This window comes from Gavialis gangeticus, unplaced genomic scaffold (genome assembly GCF_001723915.1).
Source record: "Gavialis gangeticus isolate Ggan-Ray unplaced genomic scaffold, GavGan_comp1, whole genome shotgun sequence".
Lineage (NCBI taxonomy): Eukaryota > Metazoa > Chordata > Crocodylia > Gavialidae > Gavialis > Gavialis gangeticus.
The window spans coordinates 77,110,234-77,126,684 of record NW_017729024.1 but is presented as its reverse complement, the minus strand read 5'-3'; the positions used below and the strand labels follow the sequence as shown (position 1 = coordinate 77,126,684).

The 16,451-nt window shown below is 42.3% G+C and overlaps 1 protein-coding gene across 1 annotated transcript in view; it reads left to right on the top strand.

Moving 5' to 3' along the window:
* Positions 1–2,033: 2,033 nt before the first annotated feature.
* The window catches only part of REEP5 (receptor accessory protein 5), a 24,841-nt gene continuing 10,423 nt past the window's right edge, over positions 2,034–16,451 (top strand). Inside the window, exons 1-2 of the mRNA XM_019517267.1 lie at positions 2,034–2,208; positions 2,375–2,468. Of these exons, the coding sequence (XP_019372812.1) occupies positions 2,088–2,208; positions 2,375–2,468 (215 nt within the window). The 5' untranslated portion in view covers positions 2,034–2,087. The remainder of the gene's footprint in view (positions 2,209–2,374; positions 2,469–16,451) is intronic.

Below are 16,451 nucleotides of genomic sequence, written 5' to 3'. Positions count from 1 at the left end.
GCTGGAAGACCGTTTAGACTGGACATAAGGAAAAACTTCTTTACTGTCCAAATCTCCAGAGTCTGGAACAGATTCCCCCAAGAAGTGGTACAAGCACCTACTCTAGATAACTTTAAGAAACGCCTGGATGCTTATTTTGCTGGGGTGATCTGACCCTAGCTGACTTCCTGCCCTTGGGCAGGAGACTGGACCCGATGATCTTGCAAGGTCCCTTCCAGCCGTAATGCCTATGAAAGCTATGAATGAAAAGTTTAGAAGGGAGCAAGTAGATTATGATGAGCCATGAAATCAAGTGACTCCCTCAGTGCTGCCTGACTAGAAATGCCACTGCCAGGCAGGTGGCGTTAAACTTTGGGTGGAGCAGGAATCAAAGCAGGGTGTAAGTGTGCCAGTGCACCCCCACCATGCACCCCTCCAGAATGTGCTTCTCCATAGACTATACGAGGCAGCACACATTAACCATTATACCTTCTTGCTCTTTACAGTCAGCATAAGAGTGATGCTGATGCTGTAGCTGTGATGACCCAGAAACGTTGTGAGAGGCAAGGAATGTATATTGTCAGCATTTCACAGAAGCAGGATGTTGGCTGCTGGGGCTCCCCTGCTTTACCTGTGTCGGGCCTTAGGTCTGTGTGGTGTCAGGGTTGAGGGGAGTCTCATGTAGCATTTAGATGACAGTTGTATGGGATGGTTTGGATAGGGCTAGTCCTGCCTCAGGCAGGGGGTTGAACTAGACCTGCATTTCTCAACCGATGGGTTGTGACCCAATAGTGGGTTGTAAGAATATATGAAAGGGTTGCAAACAAACTTTAAAAAATGGATCAACAAACTTTGAAACTGGATTCTCCTTTAAAGGAGAAAAACATGGGAAACTGGCTTTTCCCTTGAAGGCTGGCAGAGTTCCAGCCTACAAGGGGTTGCTTGGGCCCCCCATATTCCGCACATACACCCCTACCCTACACAGCTAACCCTTGCCCCACAAACTGGGGGACTGTGGCTTGGGGGCAGGGGGGGCAGTAGGTTAGGAGTGAGGGGCACTGGGTCAGGACTGACCAGACCCACAGATGTTTACAAATATATCTTGGTACAAACAAGGCTGAGAACCACTGTGCTAAATGACCTCTAGAGGCAGGGGCAGATTAACACATGGGGCTGTGGGGCCCAGACCCAGGGGCCCCTACCAATTAGGGCGCTCTGGGAAAAATCTCTGTTGGATGGTCCAGCACAGTGCCGTGCGGGTAGCTGCACATTGCCCAGCACAGCACATGGCAGCGGCCTGGCTGCTGTGGAGGGGGGAGGGGATGCCCTACTCACCCTGCTCCCAGGCGCAGAGCTGGTCCTGGGGGTAAGGGGTGATGTATGAATGGCGGGAGGCAGCAGGGAAGCCTCCAGCACCTGCCTTCCTGCCTCTAAGTGCATGGCTGCCCCTCTTTTCTCAGGGAAGGGAGAAAGAAAGAGCAATTTTCTTCCCCCTGAAGGGTGCTGATTTTGATCTTGAGGAGAGGCAGAACAGCGGATGTAGCAGGTCTAGTTACCAATGCTTTCTGATACAGTCGTGTTTAAAACGGGGTGCGGGCGCCTCCGATGTTCTGCTTGCCCTGGGCCCCAATAAATCTTAATCCGCCTCGAGGAGGTGCCTCCCAGCCCGGCTGCTCCGTGCGGCTCGGTGCCAAGAGAACAGCTGATTGAGTCAGGCCGGCTTTGGCGGGGTTGGGAAAGCCGCCCCCAGGCCCGGGGATGCTGCTCTGACTCCACCCCGGCGCTGCAGCTGCTCCAAGAGAAGACACCGCTGTCCGCCCCCCCGCGGGGTCCTGGTTTCTCCGCATTTCCTGCTGGCAGCCGGAGCCGCCCGGCGCGCACTGACCCCCCCGCCCGCCGCACCGCCCTACGAGGCCTGGGGAGCACCGGGAAGCGGCGGCACCGCCCAGGCCCCTGAGGCTGAGCTCAAGTCACAGGCCGGCAGCCCCCCTTGCTGATTGGCGCGCCGGGCGGGGGCGGAGCCAGGCCGCGTGTCCCGTGACGTCACGGCCGCGGCTGGGCAGCTTGAGGTTCCGCAGGCAGCTGACAGTGGCGGCACCGGTTCGGCCATGGCGGCGCTGAGCTTGCGGCAGCGTTTCGACCGGTTCCTGCATGAGAAGAACTGCGTCACGGCCCTGCTGGAGCGCGTTGAGGCCCGTACCGGCGTCAGCCGCACCTACCTCGCCCTCGGTCAGCGCCGCCCCTCCCCCACCACACCCGCCGGGCGCTGACGTGTCCGGACGCCGCTGCCATGTACCCGTTCAGCGCGGCTGGTGCGGGTGGAGCGGGGGGTCGTGGGGAGTCGGGGGGTGCGGGCAGGCGGGCGCGCACTAACGCTGTGTCCGTGTCCCCGCAGGCGTGGCGGGTGCGCTGGCCGTCTACCTGGTCATCGGCTACGGGGCCTCGCTGCTCTGCAACCTCATTGGCTTCGCCTACCCCGCCTACGTCTCGTGAGTGCCCGCCCGACCAGGGGAGAAGGGGCAGGAGGGCGGTGTCCCGTGGGAGCCCCGGGCCGGGGGTTGCAAAAGAGCGGGGCTTAGGGGAGTCTGTGTATGTGCATACACATGCCCTCCTTCAAACTCATGGCTCAGTGTGTAAAATTACATACACACAGCTGTTTTGACATGTCTGTGTTTAGATGTGTACCCACATGACTGGCTGTGTGTGTGTGTAAAACTCCCCCACTCTTTCAAAATCATGGTTGTGTGTGTGCAAAATATATAATTTTACACACACAACCATGATTTTGAAGGAGTGGGGTGTTTATACACACGCATGCACACACACTTTCAGACTTGTGGTTTTGTGTGTGTTACATAATTTTACACAAACCCAACCATAATTACAACCATGATTTTGAAGGAGCAGGGTGTGGTTTTTTTATATTCATGCACACACACGGCTTTATTTGTATGTGCATATACATACAAAACCATGTGTTTTACACCTCCCCCCATGTATGAAGGAGCAGGATTTCTTGCAGCTGGATTGCCCCTGGAAACAGATAAAGCAATTCAGCTTGCAGGGTGCCTGCTTAGAGAGCACCTACAGCATTAAAAGAAAATGTAAAGGGAAAAAGTAAAGCAAATAAGGGGAAAAGGTACCTTTGCCAAAGTCATGGTGACTATGTTGAGTGAACAGCAGGGTAGCTGTTGGGGGAAGAGAGATGCCGTGCTGTTCACCCAACTTAGTCACCATGACTTTTGCAAAGGTACTCTGTGTGTGTGTGTGTGTGTGTGTGTGTGTGTGTGTGTGTGTGCGTGCACGCGCGCACATACTTTTGTGGGCTAAAGGTCATTTCATCAGATTCTGTGTATGGATGCCTGCACATGGCTGGATATAAGGAGAGAGAAAAGCAGGAGCAGGGCTAGTGGGGTGGGGGGATGGAGAGTGGAGGGCCAGGGCAGTGAGGGGAGGATAACATAACTGAACAAATCAATAGTGGGATGGGGAGAGATTGTGCTTGTGGTTTGTTAAGTTAAAAAAAAACTGACCTTTTTTTCCTGCTTTATTAATGGTAGCTATGCATTGGCTGTGGCTTAAAAATGACACTGCAAAATCACAGTCACGTATCTGATTTTAAGCTGTTTAATTGTTCTTGTCACTAGTATGGAAGCAAGGTACACTTGAAGGTTCCCACTCCATTGAGTGTGGTGTAAGGGGGCACTGAGCAGGGGGGAACTGTCTCACTTAAGATTTAGCAGTTAAACAGCAAGTGTGAAAATCTGACTTTTTTTCCAGATCTCTTGTGTAGGTATCCAGATGTTAAGATTCCTCAGTGCAGTGATTCTCAACCCACTTAGACTCAAGGCACTCCTGTTAGGCTTTGGTACCCTTTAGAACAGTGGGTCCCAACCTTTTTTTCCTGTGACAAGCTGCTGGAAGTGGCAGGGGAGCTCCTGGCACAGGGTGCAGCTCATCTTTTATGTGCGGCGCCACCAGCATTGCCCTCATAGCCTTCATTTGGGTTGCTACCTGAGGTTGGGAACTGCTGCTTTAGAAAATGGTAGCAAAGTTTTTCACTCCTTTAACTACAGAAAAATAATACAGCAATTCTTCTATTGCAAAGAACTTAGAAAGACCACAGGTCAGAATTTTTTTTTTAATTGTTGGGTTTTTCTTGTGACTCATGTTTGTGCACTTAACAGTGCTAACATTGCGCGGCATCCCATGGCACTCTAAAAGGATCTTAAGGTACCCCAGGGTGCTGCACCACCCTGGTTGAAAATCACTGTGTTAATGCTTAAGAAGTCTGTCACTGTTATGAAGTATGTTGTGATTTTAAGCTTTTGAATGTTGTTGGCTTTAATGCGAGTTGACTTATGGGGTTGTATTTGCTTTTAGTAGCAAGAGAAAATTTCTATAGTTGGGAAAGTGGATGTTCTAGTTTAGAGTGTGGTTCCAGATGTTTGGTAGGATACTAATTTAATTTAGTGTCAGTATGTAAGTATTGTATAATGGACTTGAAAACAGACCTCACTTAATGAAAACTGTGCACTCCAAAATAACCAGCTGATGCAGAAGTTAGATGTTGGAAGAGTGACTGGTAGCAAGAGATTATTTTACATCTTTATTTTTGTTTCTGTTTTGTTTGTTTTTTTTAAATCTGAGATGGCATGAAGAATTTGTGTGTGCGCCTCCTGTAGCTAGGATCACCAGTCTAGCTCACAAGTACTAAAGTAACTTTAAAAATAGAATAAAATCAATTTCCTGTTAGGACAAAACAAAATATCTTATGTTGTAAATGTTTTTGGAAGTGGATTTTAAAAAAAGCTTCCAGTAATCTATTCATAAAATGGAAGTTTCCCCAGCTGTACTGTGCTTTTTAAAATCTGTTGTTTGTCCTTACAGGATAGAATTCATGTCTCTTTTTTTAAAGAGACTAGGCATTTTATGAATATATGAGCAGCACTTGTGAAAATGGTCTCTGGCTAACATCAGGACAATTCCTTGCTGCTTTATAAGGACAAATGCAAATTATATTGGGGTGTTTGTTCTTCCTCTTTTTCTGACATCTGAACTTTGACTCAGTTTTGGACTTGGACTAGATTAATCCTACCTTCTTAGATCGACTAAAAATCACAGGGTTTAAAACTACAGAGTGGTTTTCTGTATTTGCTCTTGTTAGAGGGTGTTACTTTAGAAAATTACAGACAAAAAGACTTTTTCCAGATAAGTTTAGGTAAATGGTGTTCAGTGACATAGTACTGCTGACATTTAAAAGAACTATTTTCTATCTAGGTAACACTTGATAGTAACTAACTTAAAATATACCAGAACTTTAAAGGAATAGCATGCTTTGTTCATTCTCTAAAATCTGTTGGTGGAAAGTGTAACTTGTTGGTGTGTCGCTTTTCTCTTGATGGTCTTACTACATTTTAAGGAAGTCACATGGGAGTTGTGGTTATACAACATGGCATGTTTCAGTACCAAGTAATTTTACAACATGAAGCAGCCTTTGTTTAAAAGTTTTATAGCACTCATCCCTGCAGTACCTCACTATTTGCATGTAGCTTCTCATATGTGAACAGTCAAATATGGATGTGGAGAATGATTACATGTCAGTATCTAGAAACTGATGCTGACTTTGTGAATTGGTTGAAAGACCAGCTTGCATGTCTTTCAAGGCAGAATGGAGGCAAATCATATGCAGTCAGTGGCTTTTCCCCCCTTATCTTAAATTGGTTTTCTTTCCCTTTCTAACTTTAATTAACTCTTTCTCTGTTTTACTTCTATGTAGAATAAATAAACATAAGTGTCTGCTTTAGTAAGGGAAAGGGGGTTTGCACATGTATCCATTTCATGTGGAGTGTGGGTATCCATTGGGAAGAGGTTTCCTCATGGGTAACCTGTACATCACTCTGTGTTGCCAGGACCCTTTTTACTGAGGAGCACAACATGTGTGCCTACACGCAGATACTTCCCTCTTTGCTACAAATTCTTGCCTTTCAAAAGTGGAACATGGATGAAAGGGTCCATTGTATTTTGTGCTTTTTCAGTTCACATTTCCACTTGTTTTTTATATTTTTCTGGATGACAAAAAGATAAGTTGTGTAAGAAATAATAATCTTAAACTAAAATTCAGGGAATTCCCTATTGTGTGGGGCAACCTTCCCCCTCCCCCCCCCCTTTTTTTTTTCTTTAAAAAGAAATACAGTTTTAAGTTTAACTTTTGTCTCAATGTTTGAACAGGCACTTGTTTCTATATTACAGAGTCATTAGACTGATGCCTGTCTGCTGGTAACTTGTAAACTTTTTTCACAATGTTCTTTTCATTCAGAGAATCTTATCAGAAAGATAAAGTGCTGATCCTTATTATTTCAGTAATGCTCTGATTTGATTTTACTGCATTCTTTGTTGGACACTTTAAAATAAGTCATGCATATAGTTGGCTCTGCTAATCTAGTTTAAGTGAAATCTCTTTTCCAGGCATCAAACGGGGGGCGGGGAGGGGGGGAATCCTTTCATTTGAGAGAACTTTCTTATGCTTTCTGTAAGTTAAATCTTCATGGAGAAGGAGGGAGTCCCAAAGATGGTTACTACAGCATACTGTCCCAGGGTCTTCATTTGACTCTTACGGAGTCAAATTAGCTACATTATTGTTAAAAAAAGCAGAACGTTCCAAAAGGTGGGAGGGAAGCAGATTCCTCCTGCTTCCTCATCTCTCTGTTAAATTGTTTTCTAGTAGGAATTGGGTCCAACTTCCATTTCCGTGCTATGACTGATTCCATATTTTAAAACAAGATTGTAGAAACAAATTTAGGCCCACTGCTACAAATGCGCACTTTCCTAGTTGCTTTTGTCAAGGGATGAACAGGATGTCCACTTGGACAGCTAGTCCTTTGAGTTAGGAAAATGGGGTATGATTTCTCTGTCTGACAGTGCCAAGCAGATCATCAAACATTAACAAATAGAGACCTGTAATGTGTATTTTTCTCTTAATCTTATAATTACAGAATTATAGTTGTGGGTTGTTTCCAGATCCACAGCAATTAATGCTGCCACCCTTCCACTTCTGTGAGGTGTGTAGACCTCAGAGCAGCCCAGAGGGTTGTTTTGATGTGGCCCTGTGTATGGTATTGCAGCAGCGCATATAATCAGTCTGTGGCTGGATCTAACACGTAGGGCTGGGCTGGTGTGCTGCATCATACCCATGTACCTTACCTGTGCTACATCCAGTCTGTGGACTGACCTCATGCCACTCAGCTGGCCCATGGGGCAGAGAGATTGGGCACCACTACTGTAGATCAACTTCTTGAATTTTGTAAGCTCTTCTGTTTTTTTGTAGTAGATCACACTGATAGTGAGGTTTTTAACCATGGAAGTTGGAGGTAAAACTACTAATATCTTCAGTCAGTTTCACCTCTGAACAAGAAGGGAAGTGAATGTTTCCAGTGCTTAAATAAACTAAGCAGGCTGAATCTAGAAAGTATAAGAAAGCAGAGGAAATGTTGCCAGCCTTGTTTAGCACAGTTCCTCTTATAGCCAGTGGTGGTGAACTGACTACAGCAAGGTGCATATATTAGGAAGAAAAAAATGTAGAGTATTTGGTTATGATTAAGAAAAGCAATAAGAGGGTCTACTAAAATGTCTGAAACTTCCTTAAGGCAGACAAGGTTCTTTGGGTTTATCTGATGACTTTTTTATTAGACCAAATAAATAGTTGGAAAACATTTTCTTAGCAAATTTCTTAGCAATTTTTTCTTAGTGAGCTTAACAACCTACAGCCCTGGAAATTCCTAAATTTACTTGGTGTTTTATAGTTGCTAAAGAAAAAGTTGTTCTGGGCAGTAATAGTGCTAAAATCTTTAAAAAAGAAACAACTGAATACAATGCAGTCTTGTCTTCTGGCTTAATTTGCATTATTGTTTTTCTTTATCTACATTTTTGCTACGTAAGTGCTGATTATCATCTTCATCTGATAAAAGAGCATAGTCTAGAGAATCGTGTGGCAGGGAGGGGTTTGGGAAAACAGAAACACAAGTTCTTAATTTTGTGGTTTTTTTCATTATGTAGCCCTAAGTAAATCACTTAGTACAGGGGCAGGCAATTATTTTGGGCAGAGGGCTGCTTCCTGAGTTTTGGCAAGCCATCAAGGGCCACATGACAGTCAGCCCAGGGCAGATAAATAATTAATTTTCTAAATTTTTTTTAGGGTCCCTGCGGGCTAGATAGAATGGCCTGGTGGGCTGCATCCGGCCCCACGGCCACATTTTGCTCACCACTGTCTTAGTACCTCTGCCTACACCTTCCATGTCCCAGAAAATAAGGATGTTTGCTATATCTCCTACCTCAGGAGTGCTATAATGACTATATATCACTTTGAAAATATAAAGCATTTGGACATACTGAGAATTAGTTTTTTTCAGCCTTATTTCCTGCTTTTCATTTCCTTTCGAAGATGCAGTTAAGTGAGTACACTTTTCTCCTAAATCAGCAAATGAAATATGACCCACTGCTGGTTCTGAAATTGTATAAAAAATACACAATTGAGGAATTTGATCACCCCCCCCACTTCTAAATTCAGACATGAGGAGAGCTGACAGATCTTGCTTTTCAATCATGTTTTTAATTTGTACCATTTTTTTGCAGCCCACAATCTAGGATTATAATGACACTGCACGTGCTGAGAAGTGCATATTAATTTGCTGTATGATTTTTTTAATTTATGGGCCTTTTAGTTCAAGAAGATTACTATCATACTTGAACAAGTCTCATGCTTCCCTTTAGAAGTAATAGGTGGTTAGAAACTAGAGGGATTCTAAGATTAAATAATAGTAAAATTGAATTACTGCTCTTTATTTTCACTGGTTTACACTTCCTGAAATGTTGGCCCAGTATAATTCTCAAGTGATGTTTTGACCCTATAAGCTCTCAAAGTTAGATATAGTGATTGGCTTCATGGAAATGCAAGTTTCCCTGGGTTTAAGAAATGCTTGTTTAGTAGTATGAGGGAAAATCTTGGCAAAGGACAACAGGACAGCCCCCTCCCCCACCCATTCTTAGGGAAAGAAAAGTGCCCTGGGATTTGTGCTGCTACTGTCAACAAACTACTGTATTGTTCTGATTTATAGGTTGACCTTTTTTCATTCCTTCTCAAAAATGATATAATCCATAGTCTACTTATACTGCATGGGGTCAACTTCATAATTGGAGCAGTATGGCAGTGTTGTACAGGGCAGGTGACCCTGCGCAGCAGCTTTACAGGTGCTGTATGGGATCATCTGCTTTATTTTGATGTTGCCGAGTGATGGGCTCCGCTTGATGGGGGCAGGGTTGCAGTTGCTGAATGAACCAGATGGCCATGGCCTGGGATGCCCTTGGTTTGTTCCACTGGAGAAGGTAGGCTGGCTAGGAGCTCAGGAACATTGTCGTATCAAAGCTTCCAAACTCCTGTCTCCATTGCAGAGAGCTGGGAAGCTCTGGGTCATCAGCTCTGAGGCAGTCTCTTAAATTTTAAATATATAACATGTTTCACTCTGGCAGAATACTAATTAGCTGCATGTGCTGCTTGCCTTGCATTTCTAGACATAGTCAAATATGATCTCATACCCACATATAATGATGGCAAAATCCAAACACCTACTTTCTCTTTCCCTACATCCTTCTAAACCTAGGACTGCTTGGATCCAGGGTTTTGACTGTAAATGTCGTTAAGTCTGAAGAACTTGAGTTGAAATCTGGGCTATTGATCAGGGCCTGTTTTTTGTGTAAATCTATAAACAGATTCTACTTAATTAGAAATGTTTGTCTTGATATAGTATTTTGGACAGTGTAGTGAACCTTGAGCAAAATTCCTTGTTTATTTTTTAATTTAGAGGAAAGGTGTTTATATAGAAACCCTACTTTGTACAAGTAAAAAGTATTGTTTACATTAGGGCAGAATGTTTATCAGAAAAATGAAGAATTAAGTGATCAGGAAATAAGTTTGCTTGGAAACATCTGCTTCAGTATTCTGGACAAGCATAGGCAAGTCTGCATTTCTTTCTGTTGTTTTTTTTCATGCTAGATGGTCCATTATTTTTCTTTAGGTTTGAAGAATGTACTAGAGGCCTGATCCTGTTGAATTTAAATAGTGTTGTCATTGATCTTAAGGATAGGAAGATTGTCTCCCCTGCAAATCTAGAGACTAGGGCAGTAACTGAACATGAAATGCAGTTTTGTCAGTCTTCTCTGAAGGAATAAAATTAGCCCTTGCAGTCACAGAGGAAGTAAAAGACATTGGTTTCACATGGCTAGCTAGGGGCTTCCTCCTGCAGAACTACAGTGTTGGTATCTCTGCTGAAAGGATGACACTTATTTTTGGCTCTCTGCTAGGTAAGTGCTTGCACGCCATATCTAATTCGCTATGGTACCTACCAAAAGGCAAGACCAGTTGGTTGATTTCTGTTGAATACATTGAATTGAACCTCACTACAAATGTGGATTTGTTGGCTGGGTCTAGCAATCAGCGCATTGGTACCAGTGCAGCCTCTCAAATTAGGTTGGGATTACTGGACCCCTCCCTGGGGTTTCAAGTCATGTTAAGCTCCACTGATGCAAAAAGTGTTTTTGCTTGGCTGTGTTGCTCTGGATCGGTAAAACTACATTCCTGACTGGGATTGTGGTCATTTTGTTTTAGAAAAGCCTTAGAATGGCTGTCAGAGTGTGGCAGGTTCTCGTGATGGAGAGGAGCTACAGTGCAGAGAATCAAGAGTTTTGGAAGATACCTCCAGCCCAAATCTAGTCCCCTGCACAGAGTTCGGAATTATCCTGGGTAGTCATCTATTCAGTGTCTCCTTGAAAACTTCCAGACTTCCCTGGGAAGCTTGTTCCATTGTCTGAGTCTTCTGATAAGTATAAAGATTTCCATGAGATTTGATCTAAATCTGCTTTGCTACAGTTTAAATCCACTGCAATATATCTTGCCTGCTGTGACAAGGGAAAACAACATTTTTCCACCGCCTTTATGTCAGCCTTCAAATACTTTAAACCTATCATGTCTTCTTTTTTAATCACCTTTTCTCCAGATTAAATCTACTGGTTCTTTCAGTCTTTCTTCCATGTGGGTTGCTTTTCAATCCTCTTATTACTACTGCTGCTCACCTCTGGATCCTCTGCAGTTTCTGTAATATTTAAAATGCAGTTTGTGAAAACCATAGTATGCCAGGTGAAGCCTAACCACTGCTAAGTAAAGTGATAGTCATCTTCTCTGCATATGCTTCTATTAACATAATCCAGAATTTAATTTAATACTGTTTTCTGATAGCATTGAATTGCAGAGTCGTGTTTATGATGTACCATAATTTCTGAATATTTCTTGGCAGTGCTGTTATGAAGAAGGTTATCCTTTTTTTGGTCTGCATTTTATTTTTCTTCCCTTTGTGTACCATCCTTATATTTGTCTTTGGATACTTCTTGTCTGCTGCCCAGCTTTTCCAGTTTATCAGGATCCCTCTAAATTTTAATTCTATCCTCCAAAGTGTTTACAGCTGTTCTCAGTTTGGTCACCTGCAAATCTGATCAGTACTCAGTCTGTCCTTGCACCCACGTCCATCTCAGTTCATCTCCTAGTAATTAGTACCTGACTCCATGTATGGAGGCTTGTTGTCCTGTCCTGACCTGCACCTCCAGTAAACTTATCCAGTACCCTTTCATATATGCATGAATTGTGAGAAGGAAGATGGCAAACTAATTTTTTTTTTTATTTTTTTTGTGGGGAGAGAGGGAGGATAGCGCGTCTGTGTGGCAGAAACTGGCTTTAGATGATGTCTTGATGGTGTTTTTGGTGACAGGCTGAAAGATTTAAGGTTAAAGTCCAAATGTGGTGTATGGAGCGAGAAAAAGATCAGACCAGTGAAGAAGATGTAAATGTGGGTACTTCCTGCATAGAAGCAATGTCACTGTGACTTTTAGGTGATTTACCAGGGATAGGATGAGAAATGGAAGAAAAGATGGCATTAGAATGGTGAGGCCGGTCTAACACAGGGTTGGGCAAACTGTGGACTGGATGCGGCCACCACACCATTCTATTCAGCCTGCGGGGCCCCTAAAAAAATTTAAGTTAACATTAATCTGCCACTGGCTGCCTGTCATGCGGCCCTCGATGCCTTGCCAAAACTCAGTAAGCAGCCCTCTGCCCAAAATAATTGCCTGCCCTGGTCTGACAGTAGAGTTCATTATCAATCATGCACAGATATCTGGCTACTTAAAAGCAAAGTGTTTAAGATTCAGTTTCATACATCATTTTGTTGCAGAAAGCTGTAGTTGATACTATGAAACTGTAGGTTAAAAGGTGTGGGCAAGACTTTAACCAGAAGGATTGCATGTTAGGGCATTTTTGGAGTAGTAAAGGTAACAATAAAAGTTACTGAAAACAATTGGGGGAAAAGGGTTGTGCCACTTGTACCAATGTTTAGAACAGGGCTTCCCAGCTTCTGAGTGCTTGGGGGTCGCATGCTTCATGGGCTGTGCTAGCAGTGGCTGCATTAGTGGCGGGGGTCAGAGGCCCTTTTGGGTGCATGCTGCAAGGACACCTCAGCTACACTGCAGCATGGTCTCCTGTGGGTGTTCCCTACCACCAGCTGTAAGCCTGGCCCTACCCTGAGCACTTTGCACTGTGCCTGCTATGCTTCACCTGCCCCATGGGGCAGGCATGGAAGGGGGAGGGGGGAGCCTGGAGACCTGGCTGCTATTGCAGCTGGAGCAGTAGGGGAAGTAGCAGTGAACAGGAGCCTGGAGGTCATAACTCAACCCTTTGCAGGCTGCATGCAGCTCACAGACTGCCACTTGGACAGCCCCTATTTTAGAATGTGGTAAGATGATTCTCTCTTGTTCTTAGGACATTTGAAGGAAGGGAAGGTCTGCATGATAGCTTCTCTTTCAGAGTGCAGATTCACCAATGTTCATTACAGTAGCAATACAAAACTCTAGAACTCTTGGTTCAGAAATGATGATACCTTTTATTAGACCAACTAAGAAATTGCAAAAAAATAAAATAAAATTCTGCAAGCTTTTGGGCACACATGCCCTTCCTCAGGCTCAGGGAAAATTAAAGATGGTAAAAAGTCCCTGCAATTAAAAAATAAACTTCATTTTTGCACAGAGGAAGCTGAAGGTGGAAGTCTGTTCCTCTGGGTCCATGAGTGTATCTTTGTGAGATGTTCTTTGAACAGACTTGCACCTTCAGATGCCTCTGTGGAAAAAATGAAGTTTATTTTCTACCTGTGGGGACTTTTTACCATCTTTAATTTTCCCTGAGGGAAGGGCATGTGTGCCTGAAAGCTTGCAGAAAGATTTTTTTTTTTGCGATTTCCTAGCTGGTCTAATAAAAGGTATCATCTTTGAACCGAGAGTTCTAGAGTTTTGCATTTCTTTTTGTCTCAGAACAACAGTACTACCAAATACAGTACAGTAGTGGAACACAATTTTTATTTACTTCATGAGAGGTATATACAGCACATTTATAGGCTCTTCATTTAACAGGGAGGTAAATACACAGTGAGTTACAGATATCAGGCCTTTTAAAGCCCTCCCGTTTGTGGTTGTATTTCATTTCATAGTGTTATAGTGAGGAGGGGGATAGCACTTCATTGTCTTCAGCTTTATAACAATACTGCCACTCAAAGTTTTGTTTTCTGAGAGGGAAAGTGCTATCTCTGATTGGAACATATTTTGGCACCACTTTTTTGAAATGGGGGAAGGACTAGACAGATTGGAGACCCCTTTTCCTTTGGTTAGTTGTTATTTAGAAAATTCACACTTTCTCTCTTGGTATTGATTTTCCCCCCACACACTTTTTGTGCATGGTACAAGAAAGCTTTTGATCTAAAGCTGATACCTTGTTATACCCAGTACTAGAGTGACAACATGGAAATGGAAAGCAAAGCATATAAGCTTTCATATTAGAGACGTATATGGGAGACATGGAAACTGATGTTTTTCATAATATCTTAATTCTATGCATCTCTTATATTTTATTGGCATAAGGCTTATCTTGTATGCAGTGTAAATTCTAGGCTTTTGAGTAACTTTTTTTTTTTTTATATGACCTTTGGCAGTAATAGTTTTTCAATTCCATGCCTTCACAATTGTAAAGGTTACAAGTATAAAGGTTTGTCTGCTGTTCATAGACACAAAAGGGAAGTAAGTACTTTTGTGGATTGTTAACTCTAATAATAATAACTTATAACATTAGAGGTACGTGAAGGCCTGAAACCTTTTTTTCTGCCAAATTGATTTTCTGAATCAGTTCAAAGTGGGCCACAGAATTTTAAGTGTATTAACTGAACTTGGTAACTTCGGAATACCATCTACAATAAATAGTAGGTCATAGGAAAACAATGTAGAATTAAATCTAACAATTACTGTGGTACAAAATAGAATTGAAATTTTGAGGTGTAAAAAGAGAGTTGTATTGTACTGTAAACTTACAAAATTCAGTAAAGGAAACATTAAAATTAGGGTCCCTCTGGGATGTTTTTGATTTTGCGTTGTAACAGAAAATGCTGTTGAGGAGCAGTATGTTTTTTTCAGAGACCATTGTTGTCTTTGTGCAACACTAACGTAAATGATTGCTTGAATTCCTAAATCCTAGTTAAAGTCCATAAAATTGAGAGAGTATTATGTTTGGAAGAGTTTTGTATCCAGATGGATCTTTGTGCTGTGACGTGGCATGTCAGTGTTATAGCAGCTTGATGGGGTTAGGGGATAAACTGCCAAGTAATATATTTTTAGTCTTCTAATTTTTTTCCCTTAGTTTATACCTCATGGGTTTTTGGTCCTTTCTTCCTGTTTGATTTCTAATAATACTGATTTTATAGGTCTTTACCACAAATGGCTTGTCTGTTCTCTCAGCATACAAATAACTATTGCAACAAGGCAGTCTTTGAGAAAATGACACTTTTTAAAAGGTGGTGTCAGTTTTGGCGGTATTTCTCTGTTGCTAATAATGATCTGACTTCATCTCTAATTTTTATTTTTATCACTTGTTAATGCAGATGTATATTGAGTATTCTACTGTCTTAATTTTTCTTCAGATAAAATAATGAATGTACTTTAGTTGCATAAAATATTGTAAAAGGGTAATGGTCTCCTATTACAGTACAGAAGTAAAGTTCAGTAAAGACATATTCAGAAATAGATGCTGAAGAGAAAAGAGAGATCAACTTATAAGTTGTTTCAGTACAAATGCCCAACCTGTTCTGAGTGCAATGAAGCTAGTTCTTACGTACTATTAAAATCATACTTACTCATAGACTGGTTTACTTTTGACGTCAAATATAGTAGACTTGGAGTTTTGTGCAACAAAACGAACAAAACCTGTTGCCACACTTTAAATATAAGACTCATTGGTGCTGTCATCCTTATGTATATCATATGGTGTTTTATTTTCATCTTGTCCTTAATTTAAAACAAGCTTACTTTTTAAAAAAGATCTATCAAAGTGCAGCATTTTAAAGTTATATTATATTAAAAAATCATGTAGATTTCTATCCATTCCATTTATGAGTCAGCAGCTTCTTGAACGACCGTACATGAATATTAACCAAAAGAATTTAGGGATTTTTTTTAATCACAAGCAACACTTGTGCAACAGCTGCCAGGCCTATCAATGATGAAGTTCCATGTCTTTAAGTTTTGGAATAACTGTTGTGCTTGTTTTACTTGGAAAGAAGTAGTGGTCGAAAATGACAGACTTATGAAAAATTGTGTATTTAAAATACAGATCTACACTGGCATTGGCCTTTAATAGAGCAAAGAACTTGCTTGTGAGGCAGGGCAGTCTTACAGGATTTTATTCTTTCTAACTTTTCCAACCTATTGCTGAAAAACTGAAATTACTAGTGACTGTCCATTTTTTACTTGATCTTACCTCTCCTCCCCCTGCCACATTTTTTTTGTTTCTAATTTTACATTGCTGGCTATCTGTACTTACCAGGAGCTAACTTTTGCTTGATACTTTGGGGCTGTGGCAGACATCTTTGTAAAGATTGCAGATGCCAATCCTTCCTCTGCTCCTTCCCTGCCATGGAATGTCTTGTTAGCATCTAGATCAGACTACTTACAAATAAGAGGGATCTGATGTTGCCTCTTGCAGGGTAGAGAAACCTCCATCTGAATTTTAATGTTGCATTTCAGCTGAATAAACAGAAAAGTAGTAATCCATTAGTATAACAAACCACTGCTTTTTACTGTGTACATAATTACAAATAAAGCTGCTTTGTTCTTTTGATCCCTCTCACTGATGATAAGGCTCCACTGTATATACTTCTAGGCACCTAATTGTATTGGCCCAGCTCTTATCTATATTTTTATGCACATCTGCTACTGTACAGTACAGGCTTCAACAAAAACACTTGTTCTCAGGAATAAGTTAATTTCCATTTTGCTTGGAGGAGCGGGAGAGAGCAAATTGTCTTCCTCCCCCCCCCCCCCCCCCCCCCCCCCCCCCC